At 38.6% G+C, this 22,705-nt stretch overlaps 1 protein-coding gene across 1 annotated transcript in view; it reads right to left on the bottom strand.

Moving 5' to 3' along the window:
- The window catches only part of UTP18 (UTP18 small subunit (SSU) processome component homolog (yeast)), a 57,478-nt gene that overhangs the window by 5,139 nt on the left and 29,634 nt on the right, over positions 1–22,705 (bottom strand). The window contains exons 10-11 of the mRNA XM_010842856.1: positions 14,855–14,978; positions 2,387–2,561 (exon numbers count right to left, since the gene is read on the bottom strand). Of these exons, the coding sequence (XP_010841158.1) occupies positions 2,387–2,561; positions 14,855–14,978 (299 nt within the window). The remainder of the gene's footprint in view (positions 1–2,386; positions 2,562–14,854; positions 14,979–22,705) is intronic.

The following is a 22,705-nucleotide window of genomic DNA, read 5'->3' as shown; positions in this document are numbered from 1 at the left end:
CTTTGTCCATGGAATTCTCCAGGCAAGAATACTGGAGTGTGTAGACATTCCCTTCTCCAGGGGATTTTCCTGACCCAGGGATTGAACCTGAGTCTCCTGCATTGCAGGCAGACTCTTTACTATCTAAGCCATCAGGGAAGCTGCTTGATATTATAGCTGACTACCATTTAAAAAATGGGAGGTGGCTGACATTAATGAATTCCTTATGTGATTTTACTACAATAAAAAACATAAATGCTGCCATGATCACTAAAGCAAACTAGACAGAACTATAAGGCGTTTTTCAGAACATATTATGTCAAGAAAAATAGATCCCATGGTTTTCTAACACAATTTACTATCATTAAAATGATAAAAGATTGATTTATGCTATTTTAAAGCTGACTTGAATTAGAACCCTCCCATTTATCAAATGATTCATTCAACAGAGGCAATAAAACCCAATGATATATTTTCCACACTTTTCCAGCAGAACTCTTTCTTCCCTCAAAGAAAATCTTAATGCAGAATGCCAATATATATATCACAAGTAATACTAAAGCTGCTCTATATAATACAGGGAGGAGCTTAGCCTCCTACTTGCCATCTGAAGTCCTGTACACATTCTAGGGCTCTGAAAAATTTAGTTAGAAAACTAAAAGCTAGAAAGAATACGGAATCTAGCATCACAGTTCACCGGCCTTTAGTAGCCGCTGACTTTGGGTAAGCTAATCCTCTGAGGACTATCACTTGGCTCAAAATTTTTTGTAAAATTCTTTATCTTTGTAAACTATACACTATTAAAGCTGATGAAGTATGCAAGGTTTATTTGCTGAGTATAAGTAAGATAAAAATAAGAATCTCTGTAACGTGTTTACAATCTGGTAGTACACACATAAAAATAGCACACTGCAATGCTGCTTTTCAAGGTTCTATGTATACCTGGGCATCTGTATACCCGGCTTATAGCAAGAAACTGATTCTGCCTGAAGCGCAGGAAACTTCACGAGGTGGAGTGACATTTAAGCTGAGATCTGATGCTGGGCCAAAAAAAAAAAAGAGCAACACTGGCCTGAGGCTGTTATCCTTAGAAAGCCCTGCTTACAAGTGGCCCTTAGATGCTGTCTGGGAATTTGACTGGCAAATAGGTCCCTACACAGATGGGACACTTTTCCTAAATGATAAGGATGGCTCATGAGTCCGTGCTCAGTTGCCTCAGTTATGTCCAACTCTGTGTGAATCCATGGACTATGCCCACCAGGATCCTCTGTCCATGGAATTTTCCAGGCAAGAATACTGGAGTGGGTTGTCATTTCATACTCCAGAGGATCTCTAATGTGGTTTATGTTGAACACTTGACTTTACTTCTGGGAACCTTTACTTTGGGTACCTCCTAGGTAGAGGGTACCTACCTGATCAACCCCCAATAAAAACCTTGGGCACTGAGTCTATGATGAGCTTCTCTGGTAAAAAATATTTAACACATGTTGTCACAACTTGTTACTCGAGAATTAAACATGTCCTATGTGATCTGCCTTAAGAGAGGACTTCTGATGCCTGTGCCTGGTTTCCTCCAGGCTTTAGCCCATATACTTTTTCCTTATCCTTTGTACCTTTTCTCTGTAATAATTCTTAGCCATGAGTATGATCATATTCTGAGTCCCTGAGTCCGTGTATTTACCATTCTATTCCATGTGGTGCCATGGTAAAAGAATCCACCTTCCAATGCAGGAGAAACAAGCAATTCAAGTTTGATCCCTGGGTTGGGAAGATCCCCTGGAGTAGGAAACGGCAACCCACTCCAGTATGCCTGCCTGGAAAATTCAATGGACAGAGGAGCCTGGTGGCCTTCAGCCCATGGGATTGCAAAGAGTCGGACAGAACTGAGCGACTGAATGCTCAGCACTCATCAAACCTGGGGGAGTTCCTGGGAACCCCTGGCACAGAGCTATCTTCACAAGTACTATCCAGCTATTTAAACTGCAATCTTTTTACATGGTTAATGTCCAAGCTCAATTTATTTTCAGAATTTAAGAACTGCCTCCACTCTATTATGACACCAGGTCTTATAAAGGTAAATTAAGAAAACTACAGAGGGATGAAATATTTGCTTACATATTCCTTCATGTATATACCAAAAGTAACTTCTGAAAATGAAGACCACCTCTTAAGAAATGTTAGGAAAGGACAGCACAGTTTTCCTAAAAGAAGTGAAATAATACAAATTTGGTGGCTACTGTGTATCATTTCTATAATTACACCCCAAAGCTACAATACTAGCAGTTTTTACAACAAAAGAGGCTACTCTTTTTAAAATAATTCAACTCTTTCCTTATTATCTTTCCACGTTTTCAACTTAAAATTTTAAAATCATTAATGCTAAAAGGAAAGGGTAAAGACACATTACCAGTCTGACTGCTTCTTTCATGTTTGCTGAAGCAATTGCCAAGATTTCTGTAGTAGGATTGAAGGTCAGAGAAGTAACACCTGTAACCAAGTTCATTATCGCTTTTATTGGCTTTGGGTTCGTTTCTTGGAGACAAGAATCTTGATTGTATATGTTTACCACTCCACAATTAGAACTGCAAAGAGAAAAATGAATGAATTAAAGATTAAAAAGAAGCAACAGGATTTTCACAATCCAAGTGAATTAAGATATAACACCCCACCCCCAGAAAACTAATATTTATAGGAACTGTATCATGTTACACAGGGACTATGGGCTGGAGTGTTCATCCCAAGGCAAAAATCAGAGTCTATCAGTTTTACTGTAGTCTTACTGAAATCTTGTTAATGCTGGGAGCTTTTAAATTACTAGTGTAGCTAGAAAATCCAAGCAAGCGTAGAATCTTCATTATTCATTCCTTCAATAAATATTTACTGAATTTCAACTTTACGACAGGCACTGTTTAAGTGCCTGGGATGCAAAGACAAACAAAAGTGGCTACGAGGGCCACTCTCATGCCATGTATGGACAACCGAACATTCTAATATGCGAATGAGCACCATCTTCCCCGTTTAGATCTCCTCCTTTCTTTTTTTTATTCTATTCTATTTATGAGAACATCCAAAACAGTGCTGCACAACAGCTGTAATAGCAAGTACCTTAGTTTTTTGGTCTATAAGAATACCACAGTCAATAGTTAATGGAAGCGATCATCCACTCCAAGTTTACTGAAATACTTACCAACAATGAACTATACCCAATATTCACATAATGTAAATCTTAATGACTAACAGAATCATTCACAGACAGGTTTCAGTAAACACTTTTGACCTCAATCTTCAGACCACCTAATGTTACAGGCATCATTTATAAGGAATAAGAATAAGGTAGTTGTCATTCACAGATACTTAATTAGCAAATGCAATATAAACCTGAAAGTTGCAAGAAATTAATACTCAAACTAACAAAGGCGACACATTAAGTGTTCTAATTCCTACACTCAACATTCTCACTGATTCACTTAATACTTATTGCCTACAGTGAAACAGGCACAATGCATAAACAAGACAAATTTAGTTCACACACACGACTCCACAGTTTGAAATTATAGCCAACTCACAAATAGTATGTTAGATTCAGTGTTTTAAAGTCTTCAAACTACTTATATTTAGTTTCTGATGTATATTTCATATACATTAATTAAAAAGCCCTTAATTTAAGTACAGCTAACTCTTATGTAGTCCCTATTAACCACTCAGGAGGAACAATATATATCCTGGCTTTAGAAAATCTTGCTGTGGACTGAACATTTGTGTCCCACTAAAATGGTTTTTCCAGTGGTCATGTATGGATGTGAGAGTTGGACTGTGAAGAAGGCTGAGTGCCGAAGAATTGATGCTTTTGAACTGTGGTGTTGGAGAAGACTCTTGAGAGTCCCTTGGCCTGCAAGGAGATCCAACCAGTCCACCCCAAAGGAGATCAGTCCTGAGTGTTCATTGGAAGGACTAATGCTGAAGCAGAAATTCCAATACTTTGGCCACCTGATGTGGAGAGCTGACTCATCTGAAAAGACCCTGATGCTGGGAAAGATTGAAGGCAGGAGGAGAAGGGGATGTCAGAGGATGAGATGGTCGGATGGTATCACTGACTCAGTGGACATGAGTTTGGGTAAACTCTGGGAGTTGGTGATGGACAGGGAGGCCTGGTGTGCTGCAGTCTATTGGGTTGCAGAGTTGGACACGACTGAGTGATTGAACTGAACTGAATGGCAGTTCTATTTTCAATTTTGTAAGGAATCTTCACACTGTTCTCCATAGTGGTTGCACTACTTTGCATTCCCACCAACAATGTAACAGGGTTCCCTTTTCTCCACACCCTTTCCAGCATTTATTGTTTGTAGACTTTTTGATAGCAGCCATTCTGACCGGCGTGAGATGGTAACCTCATTGTGGTTTTGATTTGCATTTCTCCAATAAGTGATGTTCAGCATTTTTTCACGTGTTTGTTAGCCATCTGTATGTCTTCTCTGGAGAAATGTCTGTTTAATTCTTTGGTCCATTTCTTGATTAGGTCGTTTATTTTTGTGGTATTGAGCTGCATGAGCTGTTTGTATATTTTTGAGATTCTTTGTCAGTTGCTTCGTTTGCTTATATTTTCTCCTACTCTGAAGGCTGTCTTTTCACCTTGCTTATAGTTTCTTTCATTGTGCAAAAGCTTTTAAATTTAATTAGGTCCCATTTGTTTATTTTTGCTTTTATTTCCTTTACTCTGGGAGGTGGGTCATAGAGGATCCTGCTGTGATTTACGTCAGAGAGTGTTTTGCCTATGTTTTCCTCTAGCAGTTTTATAGTTTCTGGTCTTAAATTTAGATCCTTAATCCATTTTGACTTTATTTTTGTGTATGGTGTTAGGAAGTGTTCTAATTTTATTCTTTTACGTGTAGCTGTCCAATTTTCCCAGAACCATTTACTGAAGAGGCGCTCTTTGCCCCAATTGTATATTCTTGCCTCCTCTGTCAAAGATAAGGTGTCCACAGGTGCGTGGATTTATCTCTGGGCTTTCTATTTTGTTCCATTGATCTATATTTCTGTCTTTGTGCCAGTACCATACTGTCTTGATGACTGAAGCTTTGTAGTATAAACAAGTCAGGCAGGTTGATTCCTCCAGTTCCTTTCTTCTTTCTCAAGACTGCTTTGGCTATTCAAGGTTTTTTGTATTTCCATACAAATTGTGAAATTATTTGTTCTAGTTCTGTGAAAAATAGCATTGGTAGCTTGATAGAGATTGTACTGAATTGATAGATGGCTTTGGATAGTATACTCATTTTCACTATATTGATTCTTCCGATCCATGAACATGGTATATTTCTCCATTATTTGTGTTATCTGTGATTTCGTCAGTGTTCTACAGTTTTCTGTAAAACTGTAAAAATATATAGGTCTTTGCTTCTTTGGGCAGATTTATTCCTAAGTATTTTATTCTTTTCACTGCAATGGTGAATGATTATTTCCTTAATTTCTATTTTCTCATTGTTGGTATATAAGAATGCAAGGGATTTCTGTGTATTAATTTTATATCCTGCAACTTTACTATATTATAAACTCTAGTAATTTTCTAGTAGTCTTTAGGGTTTTCTATGTAGAGGATCATGTCATCTGTAAACAGTGAGAATTTTACTTCTTTTCTAATTTGGATTCCTTTTATTTCTTTTTCTTCTCTGACTGCTGTTGCTAAAACTTCCAAAACTATGTTGAATATTAGTGGTGAGAATGATCTTGTTCCCAACTTTGTCAAAGGCTTTCTCTGCATCTAGAGATAACCATATGATTTTTATCCTTCGATTTGCTAATATGGTGTATCACACTGATCTGCGAATACTGAAGGATCCTTGCATCCCTGGGATAAAGCCCACTTGGCCATGATGTATGATCTTTTTAATATGTTGTTGGATTCTGTTTGCTAGAATTTTGTTGAGGATTTTTGCATCTATGTTCATCAGTGATGTTGGCGTGTTGTTTTTTTTTGTGGCATCTGTCTGGTTTTGATATTAGGGTGATGATGGTGGTCTCACAGAATAAGCTTGGGAGTTTACCTTCCTCTGAAATTTTCTGGAAGAGTGTGAGTTGGATAAATGTTAGCTCTTCTCTAAATTTTTGGTAGAATTCACCTGTGAAGCCATCTGTTCCTGGTCTTCCGTTTGTTGGACGATTTTTGATTACAGCTTCTATATCCGTGCTTGTGATGGGGTCTCTTAAGATTTTCTATTTCTTCCTGATTCATTTTTGGAAGGCTATAATTTTCTAAGAATTTGTTCATTTCTTCCAAGCTGTCCGTTTTACTGGCATATAGTTGCTGAGAGTGGTCTCTTACGATCCTCTGTCGTCTGTTGTTTTGTGTTGTCTGTTGTGATACTCCATTTTCATTTCTAATTCTGTTGATTTGATTCTTCTTTTTCTTGATGAGTCTGGTTAATGGTTTGTCTGTTTTATTTATCTTCTCAGAGAACCAGCTTTTAGTTTTGCTGATTTTTGGTAGAGTCTCCTTTGTTTCTTTTTATTTCTGCCCTAATTTTTATGATTTCTTTACTTCTACTAACCCTGGGGTTCTTCATTTCTTCTTTTTCTAGTTGCTTTAGGTGTAAAGTTAGGTTAATTTGATTTTTCTCGTTTCTTGAGGTAAGCTTGTAACGCTATGAACTTAGCACTGCTTTTACTGAATCCCATAGATTTTCAGTTGTGCTTTCATTTTCATTTGTTTCTATGCATGTTTTAATTTCCTTTTTGATTTCTTCCATGATTTGTTGGTGATTCAGAAGCATGTTATTTAGCCTCCATATGTCTGTGTTTTTAATAGCTTTTTTCCTGTAGTTGACATCTAATCTTACCACACTGTGATCAGAAAAGATGCTTGAAATGATTTCATTTTTTTTGAATTTACTAAGGCTAGATTTATGGCCCAGGATGGGATCTATCCTGGACAATGTCCCGTGTGCACTTGAGAAAAATGTGAAATTCATTGTTTTGGGGTGAAATGTCCTAGAGATATCAATTAGGTCTAACTGGTCCATTGTATCATGTAAAGTTTGTGTTTCCTTTCTAATTTGCTGTTTGGTTGATCTATCCATAGGTGTGAGTGGGGTATTAAAGTCTCCCACTATTATTGTGTTACTGTTAATTTCCCCTTTCATACTTGTTAGCATTTGCCTTACATCTTGAGGTGTTCCTAACTTGGATGCATGCTGCTGCTGCTCAGTCGCTTCAGTCGTGTCCGACTCTGTGCGACCCCATAGACGGCAGCCCACCAGGCTCCCCCATCCCTGGGATTCTCCAGGCAAGAACACTGGAGTGGGTTGCCATTTCCTTCTCCAAAGCAGGAAAGTGAAAAGTGAAAGTGAAGTCACTCAGTCGTGTCCAACTCTTCGAGAGCCCATGGACTACAGCCTACCAGGCTCCTCCATCCATGGGATTTTCTAGGCAAGAGTACTGGAGTGGTTGCCATTGCCTTCTCCGACTTGGATGCATATATATTTCTAATTGTTATATCTTCTTGGATTGATCCTTTGATGATTATGTAGTGTCCTTCTTTGTCTCTTTTTATGACCTTTAGTTCAAAGTCTATTTTATCTGATAAGAGTATTGCTACTCCTGTTTTCTTTTGGTCTCTATTTGCATGAAATATTTTTCCAGCCCTTCACTTTCAGTCTGTATGTGTCCCTTGGTTTCAGGTGGGTCTCTTGTAGACAGCATATATAGAGGTCTTGTTTTCGTATCCATTCAGCCAGTCTTTGTCTTTTGGTTGGGGCATTCAACCTATTTACATTTAAGGTAATTACTGGTAAGTATGATCCTGTTGCCATTTACTTTGTTGTTTTGGGTTTGAGTTTATAAACCTTTTCCTGTGTTTCCAGTCTAGAGGAGATCCTTTAGCATTTGTTGAAGAGCTGGTTTGGTGGTGCTGAATTCTCTCAGCTTTTGCTTGTCTGTCTCCTTCATATTTGAATGAGATCCGTGCTGGGTATAGTAATCTGGGTTATAGGTTTTTCTCTTTCATCACTGTATGTCCTGCCATTCCCTTCTGGCCTGAAGAGTTTCTTTTGAAAGATCAGCTGTTATCCTTAAAAGGGGATCCCCTTTTGTGTTATTTGTTGCTTTTCCCTTGCTGCTTTTAATATCTGCTCTTTGTGTTTATTAACCTCCTTAGTTTGATTAATAAGTGTCTTGGGGTGTTTTGCGTTGGGTTTATCCTGTTTGGGACTCTCTGGGTTTTTTGGACTTGGGTGGCTATTTCCTTTCCCATTTTAGGGAAGTTTTCAACTATTATCTCCTCAAATGTTTTCTCATGCCCCTTCTTTTTGTCTTCTTCTGGGACTACTATGATTTGAATGTTGGGGCATTTAACATTGTCCTAGAGGTCTCTGAGGTTGTCCTCATTTAATTCTTGTTTCTTTTTTTCCTCTCTGCTTCATTTATTTCCACCATTCCATCTTCCACCTCACTTATCCTATCTTCTGTCTCAGTTATTCTATTGTTTCCCTCCAGAGTGCTTTCAATCTCAGTTATTGCATTATTCATTATTGACTCTTTATTTCTTCTAGGTCCTTGTCAAACATGTCTTGCATCTTCTCAATCCTTGTCTCTAATCTATTTACCTGTAACCTCCACTTTGTTTTCAAGATTTTGGATCATCTTTACTACCATTATTCTGAGGAATTCTTTTTTAAAAAATATATTTATTTATTTTTGGCTGTGCTGGGTCTTCCCTCCTGCAAGGGCTTTTCTTTAGTTGCGGGGAGCAGGGGCTACCCGCCAATTGCTGTGTGTGAGTTTCGCATTGTGGTGGCTTTCTCCTGTTGCAGAGCATGGGCTCCAGGATGTGAGCTTCAATAGTTGCAGCTTATAGTCGCAGGCTCATGACAGGTTGTTGCTGAGCCATGAAAGATGCTGTGATTCTTGGCCTCTGGAGAAGAGGAGTTCAATCCAGGGCCAGTGACAAGGCTTGAACGCTAACAAACTTCTTGTGTAATAAAGTTTTATTAAAGTGTAAAAGAGATAGAGAAAGCTTCTGACTTAGACATCAGAAGGGGGCAGAAAGAGTGCCCCCTTGCTAGTCTTTAGCCAGATGTTATATACCTATCTTTAGCTGGACGTTATATACCTATACTTCCCTGGTGGCTCAGATGGTAAAGCGTCTGCCTACAATGCAGGAAACCAGGGTTCAATCCCTGGGTCGGGAAGATCCCCTGGAGAAGAAAATGGCAACCCACTCCAGTACTCTTGCCTGGAAAACCCCATGGATAGAGGAGCCTGGTAGGCTACAGTCCAAGGGGTCGCAAAGAGTCGGACATGACTGAGCAACTTCACTTTCACTACATACCTATCAGCAAGTTGTTAATTAGAGAAAGGAGATGTCTCAAAATTCAGAGTGGCACCAGGCCCCTCACTCCCAACATGCATTTTGAGATAACACTGGCACCAGGTGAGTCATCTGGAGCCATAAAACGATTGACATTTATCTTGAAGAAAGGCAGGCGTCCAAGTAAGTATATAGTTTCATTAACATAGATTAGGAGAACAATGTATCAGTAAAACATACAGGTTTGTTGAGCCCTGGTTCTGAGTCTCAAGCAGAACTGACGTGAGGAAAGACAAGAGTCTAGGGTAAATACACAGTTCATTAACACAGCTTAAGAAAAACATTTCCGTAAGAAAAACACATTGGCTAGCTCAAGGTTTGAGAAAAGTTAAGTTCAGGTGGAGCCAAGTGTCATCATGGCAACATAGAATTTTAAGAGAAACCTCCTTTTAAATTTGTATAGAGAAGGGGAAAAAAACCTAACACTTGTTTGCTTCCTCCTGCTGCTTAAGAGAGAGGTAAAATATGTCTGACACTTGCAGCCTATTTCCTCTGGCCTTCCTGCCTATAAAGCTCTCACTCAATAATTGTGGTGCACAGACCTGGTTGCCCTGTGGTATGTGGGCTCTTCCCAGATCAGGGATTGAACCCTAGTCTCCTGCACTGACAAGCAGATTCTTTAACACTGAGCCACCAGGGAAGCCCCTACCCCAAGAATTCTTATGTGATTATTGCTTAGATGTGTGGGACAAAAATGGCATGAGTTAATCATCTTAATATATGGAAATTTACAGTGGTATTTGTGCTACGATATAACTGATCCTAATATGCAACTAAGAATATTTAATGATATCCACATAACCAGCAGTATGAAAACTGAACAGAGAACTTCCTGATGTACAAGCTGGGTTTCAAAGCAGCAGAAGAACCAGAGATCAAATTTCCAACATTCGTTGGATCATGGAGAAAGGAAGGGAGTTTCAGAAAAAAATCTACTGTTGCTTCATTGACTATACTGTAGCCTCTGACTATGTGATCACAACATTGGGACAATTCTTAAGAGAGATGGGAATACCAAACCACATTACTTGTCTCCTGAAAAACCTGTATGTGGGTCAAGAAACAACAGTTAGAACTGGACATGGAACAAGGGACTGGTTCAAAACTGGGAAAGGAGTATGTCAAACCTATTCTCACCCTGCTTATTTAACTTACATGCATATGCAAAATGCTGGGCGGGATGAATCACAAGCTGGAATCAAGATTGACAGGAGAAATAACAAACTCAGATATGCATATGATACTATTCTTAAAGGCAGAAAGTGAAGAGGAACTAAAGAGTCTCTTGATGAAGGTAAAGGAGGAAAGCAAAAAGTGTGGCTTGAAATTCAACATTCAAAAAACTAAGATCATGGCATCCAATCCCCTTACCTCATGGTAAATAGAAGGGGGAAAAGTGGAAGCAGTGACAGGTTTTATTTCCTTGGGCTCCAAAATCACTGTGGGAAGTGACTGCAGCCATGAAATTAAAAGACGCATGCTCCTTGGAAAGAAAGTTATGACAAACCTAGACAGCATATTAAAAAGCAGACATCACTATGATGACAAAGTTCCATATGATCAAAGCTATGGTTTTTCCAGTAGTCATATATGGATACTGAGAGCTGGAGAAGGCTAAAGAAGGCTAAAATCGAAAAACTGAAGCTTTTGAATTGTGGTGCTGGAGAAGACTCTTGAGAGTCCCTTGTACTGCAAAGAGATCAGATCAGTCAATCCTAAAAAAAAATCAACCCTGAATATTCATTGGAAGGATTGATGTTGAAGCTGATGCTCCAATACTGTGGCCACCTGATGCAAAGATCCATTGGGAAAGATTCCTGCAAAGATCCATTGGAAAAGACCTTGATGCTAGGAAAGATTGAAGGCAAAAGGAGAAGGGAGTGGCAGAGGATGAGATGGTTAGATAGCATCACACTGGCTCAAGGGACATGAATGTGAGCAAACTCCAGGAAACACTGGAGGACAGAGGAGCCTGGCATGCTACAGGTCATGGTGTCACAAAGAGATGGACACGACCTAGCAACAACAATGCAAACTGTCACAGGAATACAGAAGAACAGAAAGAATTTAATCCCAGGGGAAAAAAAGACTGTTAAGAAATACTCAGAAATATAAGAGAACATAAGCTAAACTCTCTATATGTGATCCAGAACCTCAAAGAAAGGAAAAATCAGTATGAACTGAAGTTGCTCTAGTGAAGCTTTGTGGAAAAGGTAAGTGAGACATGAGCTAGGGAAGGGAGATAGTAGGTTCAAAACAAACAAACAGTAACAATGACAAGGCAAAAAAATAAAAACCAGGTATCATAAGAGGAAAAACAAGAACAAAGGGAGAAGGGAGCTCTCATCACTGAACTCCTAACTAAAAAAATAGACATGACTGTCACCCTTCCACCCCCCAATCACAGCTGACTGGACTAGAAGTAGGTTCCTAAATCAAGAACAGCCTATCCATTAGCAGATCAGCAACCACAAATATCCTAGTAGAGAAAAATCTTCCCAAACAAGAATGATGGCAATTAGCCAGATCAGCCTAGCTCTAGTGTCTCGCTCATCTCATTTCCTCCCATGGACCATCAAATGACTGCCTTTAATCTAACTCCACTCACTTCTAACTGCCTATTAACACTGCCCTGTGAACCTATCTCTGACCTGCCTCCATCCCGCATCCACCCTCATTCCATGGACAACTCTACTCTACTGACTGTCTTGGCCTGGAGCCTGAGAATGTCACTCCTCCTCTCTCATCCCAATTTTCTAAGCAGTTAGGACATACACTGAAAGCATCATTTACCTATCTACCTATTCCCATTCCCATCCTTATTACTCAAGGCCTGGATTACTGCAATGACCTCAAGGCTCATCCACCTGCACCTCTATTCCCCATCTAAAGGCTATGAGAATTATCTACTTCAAACCCTAAATTTCAATTATCATCATGATTCTTTGCTTAAAAATCTTTAATGGTTCCACTTTCCATTTAATATAATGTCCATATTATTCAGCACAGCATAAAAGACTTCTCTGCCTGCCTTTCTACCTTTGTAGCCTACGCCCCCACCCCACTTAAGAATCATCCCATCCATACTCCTCTCAGAACACAAACCTGAATTCTCTCATCCTTTCTCCACTATCTGCAATACCTTTCTCTGAATTCCAACTGGCCCTCAAAATGCCCAGCTCAAGTGCCAATATCCCACAAAACCCCTTTCAGACATTCCAACTGTAACAGCCTTCACCATTCCTAAGGCTTTTGAAATTGAAACACTGTATCTAAACTGCAGCCCTTGTGATGGCTTGATGGCTCACCTTGTGAATACCGATACATGTACATATGTCCCCACATGAGATCATAAACTATGAAAAGGTGAAAATGTATTGTTCTATCTCACAATCCCCAGCTCAACGCCCAATAAATGTTTTATGAATGAGGAAACTGAAGCAAAAGCATTATCACTGAATAAAACAGGCTTTTCTTGCATTATAAAGCACACATGTCCTAAAGAATCTCTAGATGAAGCAAAATGAAACCCATTTTATATGTTCAATGAGAAAACACTGAAATAAAGAACTATTAATTCCAGGCCCTAAATCATAACAAATTTTCTAATTCTCTACAGTCCTGAATTTTCAGTAGTCTTTTAAAATAAAATCAAAATACTTAGGGGGTGGCATTGTGGAAAGACCACAGAACTGGAAATCACAACATGAGTTGTAGCAATCCTTACATTAACCAAAGCCATTTAAAAAAAAAGGCACTATAAAATAAAAGACCTCTATTTACAATATTCTGAGTTTCCTATATCCCTATCAGAGCAAAGCTGTAAATCGAAAGCATCCACTTTAACCCAGGACACTGAAAAGAGTTAATGGACACTATCAGACAAATTTTGAGATCAAGAGAGGAAGAGAGGGAGTTGGGAGGAAGGGAAGCAGCAGCCAGTCAACCAGCTAAGTGAGTTCAGTTTCTCCTACCTCTGCTCTGACTGTACCACCAATAACTCTTCCCTCAACATGAGAAACTCCTCTAAGAAGGGTTAAGGCCTTTCTTTACAGGTTTAACAATAAAAACCTAGAAATGGTCTTTGACCAAGCACATCAGAATTCAATTACACTGACAGGCAATTAAAATCAAATGAGTTTAAGTGGCTAATATTAGATTCTTTCCTCTCTGGGCCTGTCAAAGGGGATTAATAAAAAGTAATACCAAAAAAAAAGAGGCAAAAACCAGAAAAAGATTAACTTCACAAATCTGAGTGATGGTTATGTTTGTGCAGTTTTTGTCTTACACAAAGGTAAAGCAGGTCTGCTTAAAATTACTTATAATTTTACTCCCAGTCTACATTTTAAAGGAGCTTTAGTCTCAAAAGACTTGCTAATCATATACACTGCTGCCATAGAGCATACTGCTCTAGCAAGCACTGGGCTCAGGCTGTCCCCCTACCTACGTCAGACTCACCTGATGTTAGCCTGGCCTCCGAGCGCCACAGCCTGGTTCTACTCTCCTTTCTTCCCAGGCTACAAGGTAGCTGCTGACCAATATCCAAATGGTGACAGATATTTATAGGCAGTTTCCCCAATTTTAGCCTTTGAAGGAGGTGGTGAAGAAAAAGTGGTAAGTAAGCTATGCTGCTGGACCCACCGGACTGCCCAACAAGGGAGAATCTGAATGAAAACTCTTTATGGATCAATTTTGTTTAATCTAACAGTCATAAAGATCAACTTCTGGAAGTTCTAAAATTAAAGTTGCTGATTAGTGATTTGGTGGTAAAATCATTTAGAATTACAGGTAAGTATCCCAACACCTCCTTCTCCTACCCTGCATCTTTAAAATCAAATAGGACAATAAAGCCATCTTTTCCCCAGTGTAATAACCATTTCTCTCAGCAAGGACACAATAACATGTTCTAGATAATACTTTCAAGATCTCTATAATACTAACAACAGTAAAAACATGTTACTGGTTCATACCACACAGCTAGATGAAAGAACATATACTTTTAAGTATCTTTAAGACTTAAACAAATATTCCAAACATAAGAGAAAAAAGTACTGTAACATAATAAGGGCGTCTGGGTTTCCCAGGTGGCACTAGTAGTAAAGAACCTGCCTGCCAGTGCAGGAGACACAAGAGACACAGGTTTGATCCCTGGGTTGGGAAGATCCTCTGGAGGACGGCCTGGCAACCCACTCCAGTATTCTTGGCTGGAGAATTCCATGGACAGAGGAGCCTGGAGGGCTACTGTCCATAGGTTCTGAAGTGACTTAGGATGCATGCACACAAGACGGTAGTCCAGTATTTTCTTTGCTAAAGAGCTGAAAAACTGCCATCAATATTATTAAACACAAATATTAGAAAATCTTTTTAAGACAATAAAATGTAAAAGACCTGGGTTTATAATTTCATATCACTAAACACTTTATAAACAGAACTACTCGGGTACCATCTCGTATATTCTTTAATATTTTTTCATTAGCAAAAGGTGATTAAAGGTTACCAGAACCTCTGTTTACTTACCCACAAGCCACATACTGTCCATTCCTAGATGTGGCAATGCTTAATCCATATAAGCTGCCTTCATCAACAAATCTGTTAAGGCACTTTCTAGAGTTCACATCCCAAACATAAACTTCCCCATCCCCTGAAAGAGCCAAAAAAAAAAAGGGTTGGGGGGTGTGGTTAACTTTGTTTTAAACTTGAAAGATAACTGAATTCATTCTTAGTTCCTTTTTAATAGTACAAGTTACTAAGAAGACCTGTAAATGTTCTAGGTCTAGAAAACTGGCCTAAAAAATGTTTCTTGTATACATTTTCATATATATAGAACTATATCCCATTAGTCACTAATAAATAGTATCTTTAGGTTTAGAGTGAAAAATCACAAACTATTGGCTTGAGTTGACCTTTTAGAAAAGTTCCTACATTTCACTCAGATAAATTACTATAGCAAAATTTGAAAAAAAAAAAAAAAATATCCACAAGCACAGATTTTCCAACATCTATCAATAGGTATTAGAGTACCTAATATGTAAGGCGAGGTGATTTGGACACCAAACTGATGATGATACTGATGACGTCAAGAGGAGGAGGAAGAAGTGAAGGATGACTGGTCTAGACTAACAGGATATAATTAAGGATGTGTGTACAATTCCTAGGAGGTATGCTTTTGAACTATGGTGTTGGAGAAGACTCTTGCGAGTCCCTTGGACTGCAAGGAGATCAAACCAGTCAATCCTAGGAAATCAGCCCTGAATGTTCATTGGAAGGACTGATGCTGAAGCTCCAATACTTTGGCCACCTGATGCGAAGAAATGGCTTCCTGGAAAAGACCCTGATGCTGGGAAAGATTGAAGGCAGGAGGAGAAGGGGACGACCAGAAGATGAGATGGTTGGATGGCATCACCAATTCGACAGACATGAGTTTGAGCAGGCTCCAGGAGTTGGTGATGGACAGGGAAGCCTAGCATGCTGCAGTCCATGGAGTTGCAAAGAGTTAGACATGACTGAGCGACTGAAGTGAATTGAACTTTACAATTCTGGGTAATTAGCACAAATAGTTTAGAGAAGGGAGAATAAGGGGATAATAAATCTGATGAAAACACATTTTCATGGTAGAAATAGTCATCTAACAACCAAAATCTGTCCTTATTCTTTCTTCTCTCTCCTATATATTCCATATTGATGATCACCCTCTTCCTCAGACCCATTATAGATCTGTATAATGACCCTATATGCATCTCAAAAGTAGCCTCTCACTCGTCTATTTTCTCTCTTTACTGTGATTATCGCTCTAATGTTCATCCTTCTATACTACTATTCTTTCAATGAGAATTCAATGAATCTCACTGTTTCAACTATTTCGTTAACAAACTTTCCCAGGCTGACATAAGGGTTTAGATTTACAATATGTATTTAGGAAAAATTTTAATAGGTACAAATTTTAAAGCCTGTATGTTTGTCTGTAGAGTCATGGTACAGTAAAGAAAGATGTTTAAAAATTTGCTAGTAACAGACTAAAATGGGAAGGGAAGGGATGAAGGGCAGGAAGACCATCTAGAAAGCAAGAGTATTAGATGGTCATAAGTTGATGGATGACTTAAGGCAAAGGAAGCAATAACTAATCCAGCAGAAAACAAAATGAAAGAACCAGTTAAGTTGAAAAGATAAAAGGTGAACTCTTTCTTCAACAATCCTATCAAAATACTCTTCATATACATAAAATAAGGTAATACAAACAACATGATGCTAATCACATAAATCACTTCTTATATAAGGAGGAAAGGAAAAAAAAGGGAAGGGAGAGAATACCAATCAAAATACAGGTAATTCCCTAACTTACCAAGGCTCAACTTTTGATTACTCCTTCTCTAATTTTAGGAACTTTCTTATGGTAACTTTCTTATGGTAAGACCATCATACTGTGTAAATATTTAATATCTATATCCAATTCATATAACCAAATCTTAGTACCTCTGCTGACCCTTTAACTCTTCTCCCAAACTCTGACTCTCCCAGGATCCAAGGACAATTTCGTTAGGAACATTACTACTCTGTATCAATATTTATTCCTTACTCCTCAAAAAAACCTAGAATATTAATTAATTAATAGGGAAAATAGATGCTGTTTAGGCTTCCCTGGTGGCTCCTACAATGTGGGACCTGCAAGGTTCAATTCCTGGGTTAGGAAGATGATAGAGCCATAAATCCTGCAGCAGAGGGAGTCTTGTCCCTGCACACTTGGCACTGCCAGGGTCCCCACAAGCCAAGCTGCTGCATCACCTTCACGCTCAACTCTCCACACGGGCAGAGCTGCCACAGGCAAAAAAGCATTGCATCTATGCGCTCAGGGTCACTTCAGTCATGTCCGACTCTGCGACCCTGTAGGCCGTGGCCTGCCAGGCTTCTCCGTCAAGGGGGTTCTCCAGGCAAGGATACTGGAGCGTATCAGCCAATACTTGCTGCCATACCCTTCTAGAGCACTGTATTTCCTGCTGCCCTAGCTGCCAACTCCCCTGAGTACCTGGTGCTGCCAGAACCCCTGCAACCCAAGCAGCTGCACCACCTTCACACCTGGCCCTCACAGGGGCACACCCAAGTCCTCAAGGGAAGGGAAGCCTCAGGAGCAAACCCCATTGGACGACCCACATGAGAGGTGGTAATAAAACCACAAGTGAAACCCACGGGCAGTACAGCAGAAGACCCAAAACCTTCCCACCAGCTGTACAAGCTGCAGATTAAATCCACAAGATCAACTAGGCAGACTCTATGTCTATGGAATATATCAAAGGACATTGAGAGCTCCTACTAAAGAAGACACACTGGTTCTGATAGCTGTGGGTATTGGAGGCAAGGACACACAGGAGTAGGACCAAATTAGAATCTGAGCTGCCCCACAGCAAGTCCAGCATTGGAGGGCATCCTAGGGAGGTAAGGTGGACTGTGACTCCCAGCGAGAGAAAGGACTCTGACAGCAATGACTCATGAAAAACATTTATTATTTTTATGTCTGGACTATAGATTCTTTTGGGGTTTTTTTTTCCCTTCCATTTCCACCCCCCACCTTGGCTGGAGTTGTCGATTTTACTGGCACTATAAAATCTAATTAGGCTTTTGATTCTTTTTTTTCTCAGTCACAACTGTTATTGCTGTTACAAACCTCTGCCTCTATGTTGGGCTTTTGCAGTTCTGTGGAGTTTTCCTTTTTTGTTTTTTCAATTTTAACTTTTAAAATCTATTATTATTTTTTCTACATTTACTCTTTTGTTTGCCTTTCCTACTCTTCTTTTCCCCTTGCAGTTAATCTTTAATGTATATAAATCTTCTTTATCTACCTCTATTTAACTTTGCATATCTATTCTTTCTTTTCATTCTTACCTTTCCTCTAAACATAAATTTTATTTTCTCTGTTTTATTCCCCACCTGGCACCGTGCTTTGTTTTCCAGTTTGTGTTTTAGTTAGTCTTCTTAACTGGCAGATCTCCTTTGTTCACCAGGTCAATCTACTGTGCTTTATTTTTGTTGGACTGTTTTGACTGGGCTTATGGGTGTATATACTTATGGGTGTATATGCATATTCCATTATTTCAATGATTATTTGCCTGATTTTATAACTGCCATTTGTCTGGGGTCCCTGTGGCTCAGCTGGTAAAGAGTCCACCTGCAATGCAGGAAACCCCTTTGATTTCTGGGTTGGGAAGATCTGCTGGAGAAGGGATAGGCTACCCACTCTAGTATTCTCAGGTTTCCCTTGTGGCTCAGCTGGTAAAAAATCCACCTGCAGTGTGGGAGACCTGGGTTTGATCCTTGTGTTGGGAAGATCCCCTGGAGAAGGGAAAGGCTACCCACTCCAGTGTTCTGGCCTAGAGAATTCCATAGACTATAAAGACGAAGGGGTTGCAAAGAGTCAGACACAACTGAGCGACTTGCACTTTCATCTTTGGTTTCTTGGTTTTGGATATTTATTTTAATCTCACAATGCCGTAACAAACCACTTGTGGAATCTTTGTTTCTGACCAGAGATAAAGCCTTGAACCTTTGGAGTGGAAGTACTGACTCCAAGACCTTAGACTACCAGAGAACTAACCCTAGGGAGTATCAAATAGTGAGAACTCCCACAAAGGAAACCACTTGAATACAAGACCTATACAGGACAACTAATCTAAACAACAAGCTAAACAAAAATACAAGCCCAATCATCAGCAGACAGGATTACCACCTCACTCAGCCTTGCCCATCAGAGGAAAAACAAAGACTCAGCACAAATCTCACCTTACAGGAAGCTTACACAGACGACTGGACCAGCCCTAGAGGGCAGAAATCAAAAGGAAGAAAGAATTCAACCTTGAAGGCTGGAAAAGGAGACCTCAAACACAATGCTAAAAAATAATAATAATGAAAAGGCAGATAAATACTACATAAATGAACAAACGAAAACACAAAAGTCCAAATAAACGAAGAGGAAATAGGCAAACTACCTGAAAAAGAATTCAGAATAATGCTAGTAAAGATGATCAAAAAGCTGGAAAACAAAAATGGAGAAAATGAAAGAATCAATTAACAAAGACCTAGAAGAATTAAAGAATAAGCATACAGAGACAAACAACACAAATACTGAGATTACAAATACTCTAGAAGAAATCAATAGCAGAATATCCAAAGCAGAACAAATCAGTGAGTTGGAAGATAAAATGGTGGCAATAACTTCTCAAGAGCAGAATAAAGTAAAAAGAATGAAAAGAACAGTGACCTCTGGGACAATACCAAACGCAGCAACATCAAATTATAGGGGGTCCCAGGAGAAGAAGAGAAAAACAAAAGGTACAAAAAAATTTTTGAAGAGATTATAGTTGAAAATTTCCCCAACATCAAAAAGGAAATAGTCAATCAAGTCCAAAAGGCAGAGAGTGCCATACAGGATAAACCCAAGGAGAAACACACCAAGACACATACTAATTAAACTAACAAATACTAAACACAAAGAAATAATATTAAAAGCAGCAAGGGAGAAGCAACAAGCAACATATGGGGAAACCCCGTACACTTAAGAGCAGATCTTTCAGCAAAAACTGCAGGCCAGAAGGGAATGGCAGTATATATTTAAAGTACTGAAAGAGAAAATTCAACAATCAAGATTACTGTACCTGGCAAGGATTTCATTCAGAATTGACGGAGAAATACAAAGCTTTTCTGAGAAGCAAAAGTTAAGAGAATTCAGTACCACCAAACCAGCTTTACAACAAATGTTAAAGGGACTTATAGGAAAGAAATACAAGAGAAGAAAAAAGATCTACAAAATCAACCCCAAACAATTGAGAAAATGACAATAGGAACATATATATCAATAATTATTTTAAATGTAAATAGATTAAATGCTCCAACCAAAAGACAGAGACTGGCTGAATGGATATAAAAACAAGACCCATATATATGCTGTCTACAAGAAACCCACTTCAGACCTAAAGACACATACAGACTGAAAATGAGAGGATGGAAAACTATATTCCATGCAAATGGGAAGCAAAAGAAGACTGGAGTAGCAATCCTCATATCAGACAAACAGACAAAATAAAGACGCTCACAAGAGATAAGGAAGGACACCTCATAATGATTAAAGGATCAATTCAAGAGGAAGACATAAAAACTGTAAATATCTATGCACCCAACATAGGAGCACCTCAATACATAAAACAAACACTAACACACATAAAAGGAGAAACTGACAGTAACACAGTAATAGTAGCAGACTAAAACACCCCACTCACACTAAAGGACAGATCATCAAGACAGAAAATTAATAAGGAAACACAAGTCTTAAATGATACATTAGATGAGATGGATCTCATTGATATCTTCAGGATAGTCCATCCAAATGCAGAAGAACACACCTTCTCATGTGCACATGGAACATTCTCCAGGACAGACCACATCTTGGGTCACAAATCAAACCTCAGCAAATTTAAGAAAATTGAAGTATCAAGCATCTTCTCTGACTGCAATGCTATGAGACTAGGTATCAAGTACAAGAAAAAAACTGTGAGAAACACAAACATATGGAGAGTAAACAATACGTTTCTAAATAACCAACAGGTTACAGAAGAAATCAAAAGGGAAATAAAAAAATTTCTGGAAATAAATGACAGGGAAGCCACAACAACTCAAAACCTATGGGATGCAGCAAAAGCAGTTCTAAGAGGGGAGTTTATAGCAATACAATCCTATCTTAAGAAACAAGAAAAACATCAAATAGACAACCCAGCTTTACACCTAAAACAACTGGAAAAAGAACAAAAAACACCCCAAAGGAAAGAAATTGTAAAGATCAGAGCAGAAATAAATGAAAAAGCAATGAAAGACATAATAGTACAGATTAATAAAACTAAAAGCTGGTTCTTTGAGAAGATAAACAAAATTGACAAACCTTTAACCAGACTCGTCAAGAAAAAAGAGAAGAATCAAATCAACAAAATTAGAAATGAAAAAGGAGAGGTTATAACAGACAATGCAGAAATACAAAGGATTATAAGAGACTATTATGAACAATTGTATGGCAATAAAATGGATAACCTGGAAGAAATGGACAGATTCTTAGAAAAGTTGAACCTTCCAAGACTGAACTAGGAAGAAATAGAAACAACCCAATTACGAACAACCCAATTACAAGCCGTGAAATTGAAGCTGTGATCAAAAATCTCCCAAAAAAACAAAAGCCCAGGACCATATGGCTTCACAGGAGAATTCTATCAAACATTTAGAGAAGAGCCAATGCCTATCCTTCTAAAACTCTCAAAAAATCGCAGAGCAAGAAACACTTCCAAACTCATTCTACGAGGCCACCGTCACCCTGATACAAAAACCAAACACAAAGAAAGAAAACTACAAGCCAATATCACTGATGAACACAGATGCAAAAATTCTCAACAAAATTTTAGCAAACAGAATTCAGCAACATGTCAAAAAGCTCATACACCATGATCAAGTTGGGTTTATTCCAGGGAAGCAAGGATTCTTCAATGTATGCAAATCAATGTGATACACCATATTAACAAATTGAAAGATAGAAACCATATGATAATCTCAATAGATGCAGAAAAAGTCTTTGACAAAATTCAGCACCCATTTATGATTAAAACTTTAAAAGATGGGCATAGAAGGAACCTACCTCAACATATGATAAGTCTACAGCAAACATTACTCTCAAAGGTGAAAAACTGAAAGCATTCCTCCTAAGATAAGGAACAAGACAAGGGTGTCCACTTTCACCACTATTATTCAACATAGTTCTAGAAGTCTAGCTACAGCAATCAGAGAAGAAAATAAAAGGAATCCAGATTGGAAAAGAAGAAGTAAAGCTCTGTTTGTAGATGAGATGATACTATATATAGAATACCCTAAAGACAGTATCAGAAAATTACTAGAGCTAATTAGTGAATTTAACAAAGTTGCAGGATACAAAATCAATACACAGAAATCACTTGCATTTCTATACACTAACAATGAAATATCAAAAAGAGAAATTAAGAAATCAATCCCACTCACCACTGCAACAAAAAAAGAATTAAATATCTAGGAATAAACTAACCTAAGGACACAAAATAGGGAAAACCACTAGACCATTCAGGTATGACCAAAATCACATCCCTTATGATTATACAGTGGAAGTGAGAAATAGATTTAAGGCCCTAGATCTGATAAATAGAGTGCCTGATGAACTACGGAATGAGGTTCGTGACACTGTACAGGAAACAGGGATCAAGACCATCCCCATGGAAAAGAAATGCAAAAAAGCAAAATGGCTGTCTGGGGAGGCTTTACAAATAGCTGTGAAAAGAAGAGAAGCAAAAAACAAAGGAGAAAAGGAAAGATATAAGC

Source organism: Bison bison, unplaced genomic scaffold (genome assembly GCF_000754665.1).
Source record: "Bison bison bison isolate TAMUID 2011002044 unplaced genomic scaffold, Bison_UMD1.0 scf7180017864180, whole genome shotgun sequence".
NCBI classification, from domain to species: domain Eukaryota; kingdom Metazoa; phylum Chordata; class Mammalia; order Artiodactyla; family Bovidae; genus Bison; species Bison bison.
This window is presented reverse-complemented; position numbering and strand designations above follow the sequence as displayed.